The following is a 16,578-nucleotide window of genomic DNA, read 5'->3' on the forward strand; positions in this document are numbered from 1 at the left end:
ACCGGCGCCGACAAGCATGGCGTCCATCGAAAAAGCATTGAACTTGATTAAGCAGTTGCCGAGAGTCAGCCTTGGCAACATTCGTGACCTTCCAGGATCCCGGAAACCGGTACTGACTAATGGCTAATCTCAGTGCCCATTCTTGCTATATAACTTATCCAACATTGTCTATCCCGAGATTCGTATGACACAATGTCCTTGGGTTGACTTGATTTCGATCAATAACTACCCGGGCTGTCTACTGAAGGGTCTTCTCAGTGTTTACGTCAGTTTCGTCCATTAATTTCGGACAGTGTTAAAACCAATTCAGGAGACATGTACTAGAACCGTGCACAATTCATGTGTAGTGATAGAAACTAACAGTTTCAGTCCACTAGTCCTTATAATGATAACATATAGCAAAACCCATAAAAATGACAAATTTCTACTCGTCCTTAAAGGGGAAGTGTACACGCAAAAATCACTTTCTTTCTTTTTCTAAACAAAACGCAATTTTAGAATTAGTTAGTATCTGTGTTTGAAAATATACACTCATTTTTTTTCACAGTGAAAGTAGGGAGCTCACAATAGTGTGAAAGTGATATGCCGTTATGAGGCCTTCGTTTTACGAGCGAAATAGGCCTGAGTTATCCCCCTTAGATTATGACGTAATTGGTGCCAATTCAACTGGGTCCCTGTCTATTCTCAACGCAAAAGATATCAAGGACCAGTTTGCGGTAAAACAACATGGTCTACGACACACTCCGGCGCAGTGGTGACTCAGCATAACACAATTCTGGCTGGCATCTGAGATGCTAGAATCACAAAACTATACCTACACCACGTGAAGCGGCTCTAACAAAGCATGATGACGTCATAATGTTTATCAATTGGCACCAATGACGTCATATTGCTAGGGACATAAGCCATGGTGTTTTTGTTATGGAAATAGAACACTTGGTAAATGTGAAAAATATAAATCGTTTTAGTGCAAAAAATATGTTAATTAAATATGATGTTTTTATATTTTTGTCTATGACACTTCTATGTTAACACTTTTAATGTGGAAAAAGTACAAGAAGAAAAGGTTCATTTCCGTGTGAACTTGCCCTTTAAGATACCTAACTATTGTGCAGTTTGACAAGGACTGCAGGACAAGTGCGAATTTTTAACACTGCATGTGCATCCCTGTTATAAGAAATAGATATAACCCTGCAGTACATGAAAATAGGAACGGATACAGTCTTTGACGTTAATCATTAGTCTGAAGCTTGAGTCAATAAATTTCTGTTCTGCTAATAATTGTCCATATGATTATGCAAAATTCATCTGATAATGATGCTTAGAGTCATGTTTGGGCTACTGTTTGGTACAGACTCTGAATAAATTGTTCAAGAAGAATGTTTCAAATGTAAATGGTAGTAGAATAATAGGCAGAATGCTTTAGTATTGTTGGCTCATTGAGTTATAGCCTCATGAGCATTATACTGTTTTGAGATATCTTGATTCGACATCACAAGTGATGGTGATCTAGAACACAACAGGAAACAACTAAATTCTACACATGATTCTATAATGTACACGTACATAATCCTCTATGGTCTATATTGTGTTACATCTCCATTCTACTATGATAAATACACAGGACTCATTTGCCACCAAAGATTCATATTGCTTCTTTTTGTAATAAAGATTTATAAATATTTACAGTCTTCTGATTTGATTACATAGAGCTGCAATTATGAATGTAGATCTGTGCTGAACTCATGTCATCATGGTCATTGTTGATTTCATGCTCATGCATGAGGGAAAGCCTGTGCTAGGTATGGAGAGAGGGTGAGGTCAACTTCTTAAACACAAGCTTTGACTGAAAATTGAAGAGGCAGACATGTCTTGTTAAACATAACTTCTAAAATGTCAAGGGGACCTATCTTATTCAGAAAGAAATGAATAGCTGTTTATGTTATACACTCATTTTCATTATAAAAATATCATGTTATTTTTTTATAGTTTTTTACTATTCATTTTCTTTATGTTTGCAACAAATTGGTTAATAAGATGAGTAATAATAAAATATTTCTGTTATATTTTGCTCAGAAAAAGAAACAGCGGAGTGGGACCACAAGGCGGAAACATGGAAGAGGAAACAAAGGTCAAGGTCAAAGGAACACTCTCCCAAGGCTTGGTTTTGAAGGAGGCAACACGCCATTTTACTTGATCATACCAAAAGAGCCATATTATAAAGGCCATGCGTAAGTGCAGAACTGCCTGTTTGTTCAATTATTAAATCTAATACAGTTCATTCCTAGTATGATACTCCAATATTAAATAAAGTTTTTTTTTATGTCAGCCCCCGTGAGATTCTTGGTTAATAAATGTCCCCAGGAACCAATGCTTGTCCTAAGAGGCACTAAATACTAAATGGATCGGGCGGTCAGTCTGTTGGTTGTAATCGTACCTGACATCTTTGGACATTACCCATCACATCAATCTTGTCCTGTCTTAATTTTTTTATCTTATAGCTGGATTATTGCTGAGTGTGACATCAAACAGATACAAATAAACGATTTATTTCAGTATGTTTGTGTTGGGGGGAGGGAGGGGCATCTGTTATGTCTTTGTCAACATGCTGTTCACAGAATAGCAAAACCAGCAAGGTTTGCTTACTAGTGATACTGGAGTTCACACAATGAGTGGCGAGTGCACTATTTTTTAGAACATACAGTATTTAAGAAAAGGACCATGACACATAAGTCTTGATGTCAGTACATGGACAGTAATCGCAGACATTTTTCCACAGATGGATGATACATACCATGTGGAGGGAAGCATTCTTCCATCATATTTTCATAGTGTTACATACTATCAGCACATGTCACACTCTTAGCTGCCAGAATCCTCTGTTTGTGGTTTCCAATCCCTGATTCATGCTGATTATGATCCTTGATCATGTTGATGTGTAAGCACTTACCTGTGCTTGTTGGTTTCACCAAAGACATATAGGTGGATCGGGAGTTTTCATGCAACGATACAATACAAGATATGTTTTTTCTGCATTGATACAAGACGATACACTTGCCAAAATAAATTACGTACGACTGCCCCCATCCCCTTGGTTTTTGTCCCTTGGTTTTTGTTAGTCAAATATTGCAAAATGTATTGTAATTTACGTTTCAATTTCAGTTCTATAAATAGCTATAAATAGCCGAAATGAACATGTAGCTAGGCTTGCCTTTTTATCATGCTCTGAAATGTTTATAGTCAAGATGTTGCCACGCATCTTCCCGGGGCAAGAGAGTTAACTGACTTTAAGAGTCCAGTTTCCACCCTTGCCTGGGCTCGATCGTTGTGCCACCAGTAGTTATTACGAGTTATGTCCCTTCTAAGCCTCTCCTATGGACCAGTCAGATTCCACCTCTCGTATCACTTGCATTTGTTTCAAACAAAAAGGCGGCGCCGAGTCAGGACAGTCTGATCGATAATCAAGATCTATATTGTGATAAAACAGATCTTACATCGCGAAGTGCTTCAAATCACGTGAGCACCTTGATTAAAAATATGAAAAGATTTGGAAAATATCTGTTGGCAATGAGTTGGTGGTGCACATGCTTTGCAAATCTTGTAATTGACTGAAATCTTCTCGAAAGTTTAAGAACCGGATTTCGATTTTGTTGCATGATTTTGATTGGACTATGCATAGACTTGTTAGTTCAGCCAAAATGTAACTCCATAATATCAGCCTAGTTCGGCAAGGGTGGAAACTGGACTTTTATAGTCAGTTAACGCTCTTGCCTCGGGAAGACGGTTGCCACGCAATTTAACGTGCATATGAGTATCTTGATACGTATGGTATTGTGACCTATGTATCATGATACATATCGTATTTGGAATTGCTTTACGTTTCACACCTAAAAGGTATTATATATACATAAGTGATTGAGTGAGGATGGTTTTACGTCACTTTTAACAATATTCCAGCAATATCATGGTGCGGATACACTAGATATGGGCTTCACACATTGTACCCATGTGGTGAATCAAACTCAGGTTTTTGGCTTGATGAACGAATGCTTAACCACTGGGCTACCCCACCACTATCATATATGTTTCACCTGTGTCGTGTTTGTTTGTTTGTTGTTTAACACTGCACTCAGCAATATTCCAGCTATATGAGGGCGGTCGGGTAGCCTAGTGGTTAAAGCGTTGGCTTGTCACGCTGAAGACCCGGGTTCGATTCCCGACATGGGTACAATGTGTGAAGCCCATTTCTGGTGTCCCCGGCCGTGATATTGCTGGAATATTGCTAAAAGCGGCGTAAAACCATACTCACTCACTCCAGCTATATGACAGCGGCCTGGACCAGACAATTTGTGATTGACATCATGTGCATTGATCTATGCAATTGGGATACGTTGACATGCATCAACCAAGTCAGCAAGCCTTACCACCTGATCCCATTAGTTGCCTTTTGTGACAAGCATCAGTTGCTAAGACCAATTTTCATTTTACCTTACTTTTCATTCTTTTTTTTTTTTACTTGTGTGTTTCAGGGAGAGGAGACAGTATCCTCCTCTGTCCATGCTTCAGCTTCAGAGGATGATTGATCTGGGTCGAGTTGACCCGGAGCAACCTGTTGATCTTGCCACTGTATGCAACACCAGGCTGTATCATATTGATCCAGCCAAGAAACACTTTGGGATCAACCTGACAGAGGAGGTGAGGGTAGGGGGAAGGAAGGTCCCTCAAATCAGTATATATATTACTCACTTCCCTTTGTCTACTGGGCCATGGTTGTGAAATCTTTGCCTTCTGATTCTAAATTGATTCCCCAGTGTTCTGACAGGCTTGGTAGGTGTTGAATTGTGATGTCTGTCTTGATCATGATAATGTGCCTTGAAATTTCCATATCCCCTCCCAAGTAAATCACTTCAAAGAAATATATCTTTCATAGTTAAAATCTTAAATGAAAACTATTTATATATGATTTATTTAACAAATATGAAGTCATTAATAGGAGGGTTATCTCCCTTCCGTTAAATGACAGCTTTCCTCAGCCAGGTTAGTCGAATATCCATGAATTTGTAACAAATTGAACGGACAAACCTGAAGTGTATGTTTTTATATGCAAATGTCTGGAAAGGTAATAAAATGTTCAATTTGCATGGCCTTAAATTTTAGGGAGAGAGCCATGAACATATTGAACATGTTGGAAATGCCTTGAATTGTGTGACTGACCCTGTAAGGCATAGGGAGTAAGCATGGTTTTACGTAGCTTTTAGCAATAATCCAGCAATATCATGTCAGGGGACACCAGAAATAGGCTTCACAGATTGTACCCATGTCGTTAATCAAACTCTGGTCTTCGGCATTACGAGTGAACGGTTTAACCACTAAGCTACACAACCGCCCCCCAGTAAGGCATAAGAAAAAGAGAAAAGAATTGGTTCGCAGGCAATGACTTTCTAAAATATAGAGGGGATGGGCAGTGTTTTTGTTGTTATTTTGTATTTTGCTTGTTCAAACTAGTATGTAACCAAATAATCACTTGGAAAGGGCCTCCCTACATAAACAAGCACACAAACTCCTATTGCCACCATGACCATAACATGAGGTGTACAGTAAAGCAGTACCCCTATAAAAGGCAGTAACTGCAAGCAATATTGGATTGCATTGTTTTTAAGTTTTAGAATCTTTATATGTTTTTGAAAATTGAAATAAAAATGAATCGTGGGGCAAGCTTTATGATGAGAACCAAGACTATTATTTTTTTTGCCTAATCTCATAGAACCAACGGGGGCGGTGGGGTAACCCAGTGGTTAAAGTATTCATTTGTCATGGTTCAATTCCCCACATAGGTACAATGCGTGAAGCTTATTTCTGGTGTCCCCTGCCTAGATGTTGCTAAAAGTGGCATAAAAAGCATACTCACTCATGGATACTGGACGATGCACCAAATCGTGTTTAATAGTTTGTTTTCTCTATAAATAATAGCTGTAAACATCTCAAAATCATGCATCATGACAATTATCACATTCTTAAGATTTGTAGTTGCAATGACTAACACAGAAGGGCATTTTGAGAAAAACAAAGGAATGTTGTTGAATATGATGTGGAAGCATATCAAAACATTTTGAAAGTTTTTTCTGTACCACAAATTCTGCCACCAGTATGGTTTTCATTTGAGTCACAGCTGGAACCAAACATGTTTTTAGAAAGCTAATTTTACAATCATTAATGTGTGCCCTAATTACTTAGAATGTGTCAGCAAGTTTGAACTTAACCTTAGGTCGAAATAAACAATACATTATCTCATGCACTTGTTTAGAAGATGACTTTTAAAACATGGTTTACAATATGTTGATTGACATTGATATTTTTTTTATAAATGAATAAAATAACATAAGGTATAACAGTGGTACCAGTAATTTGATAAAATTCTGACAACTGTAGGAATTTGTTTGTAATCGAGAAATAGGGAATCAGGATGCTGGTCTAAGGGAAGCAACTCTTAACACTCATTGCATGAAACCAAAAACATAAGTATTGATTATTTCCCTTTGCCTTTTGAATTTGTTGCCCGCATACTTCCCTGTATTATGTTACTGATGAACTTAAGCCATGATGGAATCATTGTTTCTAGGTTTACTATGAGCAAAGGGTTATTACAATTTACAAATAACGGTTATTCATTCTTATTTGGAATCTGAATGTATCATTAAAGTCTCAAATAAGGAATTTTCAACCTTTTACGTGTACCAGTATTCATAATATTTCTGTTTGCTGTCAAGGGAATTCCAGAGCTGAATAGGTTCCCTTGCATTAGGATATTCGTTCTGATTGGTTTCTGAATGGGCAAGTTTTTTTCCATTTATTCATCTGACACTGACAGTTCAAATTTCATATAGCCTGCTGGGAAATACTGAACCTTCTTACCAATGCGACTACAATGATTCCCCAGTGTCACTGGGGTGAAACTAAGATTAAAATACAAGACAGTGTAGGCAACAAATTGATCCTAAAGCGCTCGGGTTTGCTAGTGATTTTTAGGAGAATTCTTTTATAAATAGCAGGATATGAAATTTATTGCTATTTATTGACACATGTAGTAATGTAGTAACTAATATATCCAAATGATCAAGCTGTAAAATTCATTTTTCGTGGTATGCTTATTGTAGTTGTCAAAAAGTTTACTTTTGTGTTTTATTATAGGTAAGTTTCAGGCCAAATTTAGCTAAATAGAAAATATGATAGGAAAGAGGCAAAGAAGAGTTTCCTGCTTGGGAAAATCATGTCTTGACGAGGTATAAATCGAGACTGAGATGAATATCACTACATGCTATGACAATACTTCATTGTTTTTCTTGATCTCAAATGAAGTTGAGCCATCTTTTTTTCAAACCAGCAAACTCTTTCAACGACTCTCTTTCAGCGAATGCCTCTGTGCACATATAGTGATGACAACTAGTTCAATGACTTCCAGCCACACAAATGTATTTTGAAAAAATAGGTAGATATATTGTTTTGTTTTTAGAAAACGTAAGTGTAGGCATGTGCCTATTATGCCTTTAATCAGCTATGCCCCTTCAAATGCAGTTTAGTGAACTTAAACTTAGCATATGTGATTGAAATGCAAGGGTGATAACTCTGGATGTGTTTACATCATCTGCTGGCTGTTGAGATGTATGGGAAATGCTTTACCAGCCAAACTGATGAAGACATTTCAGATAAATAGGCAAAGATTATGCCTGTAGGATATATTCTTTGTAAACCGGTCCCTCGGGGGAAATGGTGTGATATACTCTGTGTATAATAATAATATTATACACAATGCCTGTTCAAAAGACAACTAGAATGATGAGCTGGTTCTTTCATTGTATAACCTGGATGATTACATCTCACCCTATGCCGATAGTGTAGTTTGTTTCTCATGTTATTATCAATTGCTTTTATTTCCTGACTCAGTTATACACTGGGTGCTATGATTTAGCTAGAACATTGCAGTGTGCAACATTTCTGTCATTCACTTTATGATTAACTCTTTCTAAACAGGGTGCAGATATCTTCACTGCAAGAATCAACATTGAAGTGCAGTGGGCATCAGAGTTGGTGATTGCATCCATAGAGAGGAACGGAGGTGCCATCACAACCCGTTACTTCGACCCGCAGTGTCTCCATGCTCTGGCCAACCCTTTGAAATTCTTCCAAAAAAGTGTTCCAATACCTCGATGCAAACTACCTCCAGAAGATGCACTGGAGTACTACACAAGTGCCAAATCAAGGGGATATCTTGCAGATCCCGAACAAGTTAAGCAGGCTAGACTTGAGCTGGCTCAGAAATATGGCTATGAGCTCCCTAACTTGAGCTCAGATCCTTTGTTTGATATGCTGAGTCTGAGGAAGGACACACGGCAGATCTTTCATGGCCTTGAACCTGGCTGGGTGGTGAACCTGAAACATAGACAGATTCTGAAACCTAAGGATGAGGAGTATCAAGCGTTCTATAGGTCCTAGCTGGACTAGTTGTTGACTAGCATTCTCTGTATGGATAGAGTAAGATAAAATGAATAAAAAAAGTTGATGTGATTGATGTGGACTTTGAAGAGTTTGTTCATTAGCTCAACTGGATTCAGAAATGAGGCTGCATCTGCTGTCCTTCCCACTGTCATGTTTTGGTTTTCAATCATTTGAAACTATCTATATTTCTATCACTAGCAATTTAAGTCAATATTATGTTGCGCAAAGCTCACTTGACAAGTTTGGATATGTCCTGGGAATTCTTTATAGGCATGCCATGAATCATAGTCTAATAGTTCTTCATATCTCACAGGCAAATGTGTCGCAACAAAATGTCAATCAGGTTCAAGCATTCATTACACAGATATTCCAAATGCAGTCAGTGTGTAGCTGTGCAGAGTTGCGTGCTAGAACGTATGGTAGTGTGTTCGAGTCTCAGTTCGTCCTGATTACGTTTCTAGGGTGAGCACCGTACCCGTCCATGCTTGTGGATTTCACCAAAGTAGTAAACATCTAAGATCACGATGGGCTTTGCTCCTACATCGAGCTAACACACCTTGAAATAACTTGAATACTGATGAAAGCGGCGTTAAACCAAATTTACGTGCTATGAAAATAGATTCGGATTGTTGTTTGTGAGCTATTTTTTAAGTCGCTCACTCGCTGAGAGTCTTCGATATGATGGCGCTTTCAAATTTTGTGAACTTGTTTCACTCTTCTGTTTAAAGTTTATTGATCCATTTTTGTCAGTATGAATGTGGGCTTAGCTTCACAAAGAGACCTTAGTACTACGACTGTTAAACTCCCTTTCTTAAAATGGACTTACAATAGTAGAAGGGCTGTGAGCGAGAAACGTGTTTAATTGTTTACATTACCATACATTTTGTAGTGAAATACGTTATCATCAGAATTCCGGAGAGATGCGAATCAAATGTTTATAGATAATGAAGAAATACGAGCAATTATGAAGGTCAAATTATCAAAACATCACTCAAAATACTAACGACAATAAATTCCATCAACTTCTAAGTAATGCATATAAGACAATAGTCATACCTTATAAAAACATACCTTATCCGCCAGTCCTTAAAATACCAGTTAATTACTACCAATCTTCTGTACCAAAAGTTAAGCTTGAAAACACAAAACACCAGCTACAATCCATAAAAAAACTATTATATATGTATAATGTATCTTTGACGTTCGTTTTCATCATGCTCTTGAGAATGAAATGTTTGAATTCAAATTTCGCTCCGGGTAATAAAGTGCTATCTTAAGTTAATATCTTATTAATACTTGGAGATCAACATGCATTTGAGTGGTCAGGTTCAAGTAATTTTGGGAATATTAAGTAGGATTTATCAATAAGATTTGTTCAAAATGTATCTGGGGATAAAACCTATTTGGATACAGCTACAATTACAATATTTAGAGCCCAATATCTCGATCAGATCGTTACATCATTTCTAAATATTTCTTCCTGGAAAACATGGATCAAAGAGTCTTCTCGTTGAAGCAGGTCATTCAGAGTTATCCTTCTTCTTGGCCTTGACCTTTATACTGACTCAGCACATTGCCGTTCAGCCATATTTGAGAACGTGGGATTATATTTGCGCTGTGTCTGGATATTCTTATTCATCGACCGAGTGAGTAAAATGTTTACATTATCTTTCGTATATTCTCAAGGGAACACAATTCGGAAGGGTTTGCATTAGTAGTCCTTGAAAAGTGCTGTCGAAATATAAATATACATCTCACGCAAAATTAGCCTACCTGCCTCTTATCACTTTTCCAGTGAAATTTCGGGAGTTAATTAGGCTAGTAAAAATCAAATGTTACAAGTGTTTGAACCTAAATGAATTTCAGAGTCGTATCCTATAAAGCTTATGTGTATTGAGTTCCTGAGTTCAAATAGGCTATTGAGAAGGTAATTTCCAACACGGCCTACATAACTTTGCTGATACATATGGCCTAATTTAGGGCAGCTAGGTTATCACTGTTTTCTAAATTAGATCTAGCTAACTAGCCTATAATTATCTTTGCTGTGGTAAAATAGCAGTAGAATAGAACACTGACTTGCAAATACGATATCGTTTCGAAGGGGAACTGTCCCATGTCTGGGATATGTATTTTCAAATGGTGCAACCCCATTCTGTTTTAATGTCAGGGGGCAAATGGGGCATACGACTTTTTTCATAGAATCAATCCTTAAGCAAGACACAGGAATTGTTAAGGAATGAAGTTAAGGTTCAGTATGATAAATCAGAAGCGTCGGAATATATTTCCTGTTCAGGTTTTCCATCTGACCAAAAAGTCACGTGGTTCCATAAATGGTTACATGGCAATAGTGATCTGAATCAGCCATCTTTGTTCATTGTGAACAGACAGCTCTGATATATATCACACATTGTTTGCGTTGCAAAGTACTGCGGATTTACCGATTTCAAGCACCTTTGTTGCTCCTCTCTTGCTTTCCCGCTTTACCTATGTACTCGTCTGTCTCAGGTATTTCCTTGATTTCTTACCTCCTGTTTTGCCAATGTTTTTGTGCTCTTTGTTTTACCCGGGACCTTTCTAGACTAGGCCAATGCCTAATATGAGTCTCAGCACAGGACTTATTAGCGAACTTTATGCATATTCATGTGCCAAACTACCCTTCGACTTGTTTTGGCCATATGAATATGCATGATTTTCGCTGAAAAATTTTGTGGTCGGTCCTGGGGACTTTCAGTAATTATGTCTGTGTATGCTTTGGGGGGTCACGCCCTAGACGTCCAAGGGTGACAACAGTACCAACAACATCAAATAAAAAATAATGTATAGTTTGTGACGCCTCGCCTCCGAATCTATGGATTGGAGTTTCTGAGTGACTGAGTGAAGGCAATCATGGACAATAACACATGGGTCATTCTCAGAAAATGTCAGATTTTCTGCATGGCAAAAATGACGAAACTTTGTGTTGAAATAGTTTTTTATTTTGTCATTAATACATGACGTTTTGAGAATACCAAAAACATAAAATTTACATTTTAATCATTGTTCTTGCTTTACTTATGCTTATAGGCCTGGTCACAACCAGGGGTCACATTTTTGTTGCACTTTTGTTGAAAAATCAAGCGCAATGAAATTGCAAAGTGGTGTAAACTGAAAGGATTGTAGCTGAAAAGGGTTTTTCTATTTTTTCATCCTGTATTGTCTCAAACTTATTATAAACGTCCCATGGGCTACGGACACTACAAAGTGCTATATACAGAAATATTGCAGAAATTTAAATAGTTAATTCAACAAAACAGTGAGGGCAGGTATGTGTTCTATTTGACTGGACACAATAGGGCCTATTGCAAAGTAAATAGCCCTTTTTCCTGTCTGAAAAAGCAGACGAAACATGATTGGACATGACGTAAATAAACTGAAAGTAGCAGTTTCTCTCCTGAAAATACCTGGTACTCAATATCTAGTAAGTGTTATCAAATCCTTTCAAAACTTCTAGATGGTAGTATTTGACAAATTTATAAACCAATAAGTGCAAAGATAAATATTTAGGTAACTGACTCACTGTATTTAGGGCAATGGACTCTACATTGCAAAGCGTCTAATGAGTGAACAGACAAACTGTAATAAGACAAAAACTAATGTTAAATGTCAAATATACATTTTTCTTTGGAAACGACTCAATAAAAAGCAAAATCTAAACATCTGGGTCTGCGGACACTAGATATGGTAAAATGTCCCAAGTTCTCAAAACCAATTGAATAGAGTGAAGGAAAAAGTCAGATTAGTGTAGGTTTACATATCACTTTAAATATCTCTTTTGGTTAAGTTACTAACTGATCAGTCAAAGCACCAGGTATTAAAATAGGGGCTACGGACACTGCATGTCTATGGACATTTGTTTTCCTATGCCACAGTTGTCTATGCAAGGTAATTCGAACAACTCCACCAGAGATTAGTAGCTTGGGTAAACCTGTAAAATATATTAAAGCACAAATGTCAGATGTTGTTAAGTACATGTGCTTAAAAAGACAGGGCTACGGACACTACAAAACATATGCAGAAAATAGCAGTGTTTGACACACACCTGCTTACATATACATGATCAAAGCTGATAATCTTACCATTTTTAAAAGTTGGTATTCCGAATGTTGAAAAACAACAACAAAACCGCGATACTTTAGCACAGTTTGTTGACACGAGAGTGGTACAATTGTGTATGTAAAATGTAAAAGATATAACAAGCATACCGTTTTTGTGAGGAAGTGTCAACTTGCCACATTTTCAGATACAACATTGAGATATACTTTGAATTGAAGAGAGATTGCTACTCCTTTATGGGGATGTAGTAACATATGAGGCATTTTTGAATCCTAACAATCAAGCTTCATCAAAGTTAGTGAAAATTTAGATTGCAAAATATAACGAGGAAAATTTATATGTTTTGGGGCCATTGCTATGGCAAAAAAATGTAATGCCAAATGAAAAGCTGAGAGTAAATAATGTCACGTCAAGACAGTACAACTGCAAAATGAAAAAGTACATATATCCTTTTCATCCTGTAAGTAATCATATAGGTCCTTATAACAAGCTTGTCTCAAGAAATATGACCCCTGATTGTGACCAGGCCGTTATGCATATTGGCAAAAGGTATATATTATACATACAGTATGTCGAGTGTCCCTTCTATTACCGTAGATAAAACTAATGTATGAGAAAAAGTAGACGTAACAAAAACGAGTTTACTAAAATGGAAACGTTTATCTATCCTGTGATTTATAACATAATTAACATCGTCAAAATAAATGTTCAGTTTATGGTACAGGCCACCTTCAGTATTTAGTATCATTTATCATGCACCCTTAACCAGGTGTAAGATATTTAGATTTTATTAGACCTTGTTGGTACCATGGCATAAGTTGACAAATACAACACACAATGTTGAATAATTAAATTTAGTTTTAACTTTTGAACGGGATGACAATGGGGACAATACCCATAGAAATGGAAAAACAATCAATACAAGTATTCATTTTGTGTTTATGAGGATACTCGTAGTCTACATTTGAAATAAATTCAACTTTGTTATGAATTATACGTCTGTCTCAAGTGTAATTCGTTCATGTGACACATTTTGTACTTTTATGGCGATAACTTTGTATTATTGTGGTAACACAGCGTTAGAAATTGACACTAGTCCTGTTGTCCTTGCCAAACTGCCCAATAGTTGAGGTATCATAAGGACAAGTAGAAATTTGCCCATTTTTAGAGTTTTGCCATATGTTATCATTATAAGGACTTGTGGACTAAAAGTGTTAGTTTCTACCGTTGTAATATGAGGTAAGTGGTACATCTTTTCAGATCTTGATCACGTTTCTGTCTTGTGTAGCGTCTCTGCTTCTCAGCAGTTGAGAGAGCCAAAAAAATCTGGAAAACAAGAACAAAACACTTTAATTTCCCAAGAATCCACGCAGTGTCTTTCATATAAACCCACTAATTCATAAATAATGGTATATAATACATATTCAAATTGCCCTTGGTGTTACTTTATTAAAGTAAAATATGCTCAGGTGACATGTTCAGAGTATTTGAAATGTTTGACTCAAATCTACACTCATACATTCACTTCACGAAAAGCTGAACAAATTGCAATTATTTAACAGTATGTGATACTATTACATTTAACACTTTTCCCTTCTTAAAATATTATATATAACGCCCATCCTGTTACTATGTGGAATTGAAGAACATGACATGACGTTATGACAAGTTACCATGCATGCCAACAAGTTGACAAACATGTCAAAGTGGATGGTAACATTAGGGACAAACATAGAGGGCACTCATGATATGTGAACTTGAACTTGAAATGAGTGCTCCACTTCAGCCCACCATTGGCAGGACAGGAAGTAAAAATCGAAGTGTGAGATACAATCATGGCAGTTCCATTACTTCAAAATATAATTATAGCACAGCGATAAAAGTTGGCTCTAGTCCTATGGTGTGTGTGGCGGGGAAGGGCCGGGATTTTGTATCGAGATTTGATGTTTGTTTAGGCTTTCCGCTACAGTCACAAAAGAAGATATTTCTTTTAAAAAGAAAAATACATTGCATCAATGGAATTTTTGTGGCAGGGTTTTGCTATAAACAATCATAATAAGGACTTGTGCCTCAGCATTTCTTCACCCGTTTGACACAGACCTTAAAAGATACGTACATCCCAAAATGGCATGGCTCCTCCTCCAGTTCTAGAAACATTTAAGACTACTATTATACAAGAACCTTATCTATTAGGTGTAAATTTACATACGTTTAGAACAGCTGTTTCTCGTTGTGGTTCACATGATCTATACATTGAAAAAAAGAGATATAAAGGTATTGCAAGAGAACATAGACTTTGTAGGATTTGTAAAACTGACTGTATTGAAGATGATTATCACTTTTTATGTGTATGTCCAGTGTATTTTATTTAAGAGCAAAATATCTACATAAATATTTCTTCCACAACCCAAACGCTAACAAATTTTGAAAAATTAATGACACGTGATTGTACAGAAACTATGAAAAATTTACAAATATTCATTTATCATGCTATGAAACTAAGAAAATGTATGAATTTGTAACACGGCCCAGACAATGTACTTTTGGCCTTTGGTCTGATCAGTACCGCGAATAAAGATTGATTGACTAGTGGATTAAACATTTTAGTTTCTCTCGCTTTAGCATTAAAATAGTTTATCAGGGATTATCTAGGATTCATAACCAAGGGCCAGGCAGGCAAATTGGGAACAATCGTTATTCGCTTCAAAATTTGGAATTTTAAATAAGTTGATATTTCGTATATTCAGAGGTAGTTTGAAATTGTATTTCATGCAATATTAAACAAAGCATAGTCGCCTGTTAGCATGGGTTGCTGAAGATCTATTCTAACCCGGGTATTTACGGGTCGCACAATGTATTGAATGCAGTGTCTCGGGATAATGCTGGGTCACAGGGTTGATGCTATAAATGGACCAAACAAATGACTCCCACCGAACAAAGAAACTTCGTAATATTCATGAACACATCGAAGTACCCCTGCGAATATTCCCGGTTAGACATGGTCCCAAGCACACTCCGATGGTGTGAGATGTTGCTTGTCTTATCAATCACTGGTTTCTCTGATCCGGGCGCGTTTATCTATATTGCGGTGTTCAACAACAAGAAATAACCAAACAAACTTACAAGTAAAATTACAATTTCCTAACATGGCCTCACATCCATACAAATATCCAAATATGAGTTAGGGACCGATAATTTTTATGAAGACTTGGTATATTTTCAGTCTCAGCTGCAAAACCAGATATCTTTTTCAAACAAAACTATGAATCTAAATATAGATATTGTTTTAAATCATCTTGCAACAATGTAATTTTTGTGGCAGATATTTTTTTTTCAACAGTCTGGAACATAGACTCTGGATCTAATTATATTTTTCAATAGTTTCCTCGGACAATTTCTTTTTTCGATAAAAGCCCACCCCCCAGAATATCAAGCTCCCTTAGACATGCTAAGGCCAAGACCTCAGTTTACAACTAAAACTACGTGTATTTGAAATATTAATTGTAACTGTTCCAAATGATTCAAGTGCAGGGGAAATATGGTTACCTGTTAGCGTCGGAATAGATTTCCCGTTCATCTTTTCCATCTAACCAAATCTCGCGTGATATGCTCTGGGAAGTGGTTTCATGGCAACGGTTTTCTCAATCAGCCATCTTTGTTCATTGTGAACAGACAACTCTGATAACACATCTCGTTTGCTTTGGAAGTACTGCGAATTTCTTGTTTTCAAGTACCTCTGTTGCTGCTCAACTCTTTCCCTATGTTTTCGTCTGTCTCAGGTATTTTCGTGCGTTCTTTCCTTCTTTTGCCTATCATAAAGACATGCTTTCTTAAACATACCATGCATATTCATGCTTGATGTTGTGGACCCGTTGCCTCGTGTACTTTGGACAATTTTCTTGGAATAAAGGTTCTACAAATATTTACAGGTTACAGAACGTGCAGCATCTATCGTTACGACATTTTCGTTTGTCTGTTGTATGTCAATCAGTT

At 36.9% G+C, this 16,578-nt stretch overlaps 1 protein-coding gene across 1 annotated transcript; it reads left to right on the top strand.

Annotated features, from left to right (window-relative positions):
- The first annotated feature begins 15 nt into the window (after positions 1-15).
- On the top strand, positions 16-8,556 carry LOC139479233 (large ribosomal subunit protein uL15m-like). The gene is made up of 4 exons (XM_071262089.1): positions 16-109; positions 2,077-2,231; positions 4,530-4,695; positions 8,029-8,556. The coding sequence occupies exons 1-4, from the start codon at positions 17-19 to the stop codon at positions 8,488-8,490; spliced, it is 876 nt and encodes a 291-aa protein (XP_071118190.1). The 5' UTR covers position 16; the 3' UTR covers positions 8,491-8,556.
- The last annotated feature ends 8,022 nt before the right edge of the window (positions 8,557-16,578 follow it).

The sequence above is a fragment of the Haliotis cracherodii genome, unplaced genomic scaffold (assembly GCF_022045235.1).
Source record: "Haliotis cracherodii isolate W230 unplaced genomic scaffold, xgHalCrac1.p SCAF_4, whole genome shotgun sequence".
NCBI classification, from domain to species: domain Eukaryota; kingdom Metazoa; phylum Mollusca; class Gastropoda; order Lepetellida; family Haliotidae; genus Haliotis; species Haliotis cracherodii.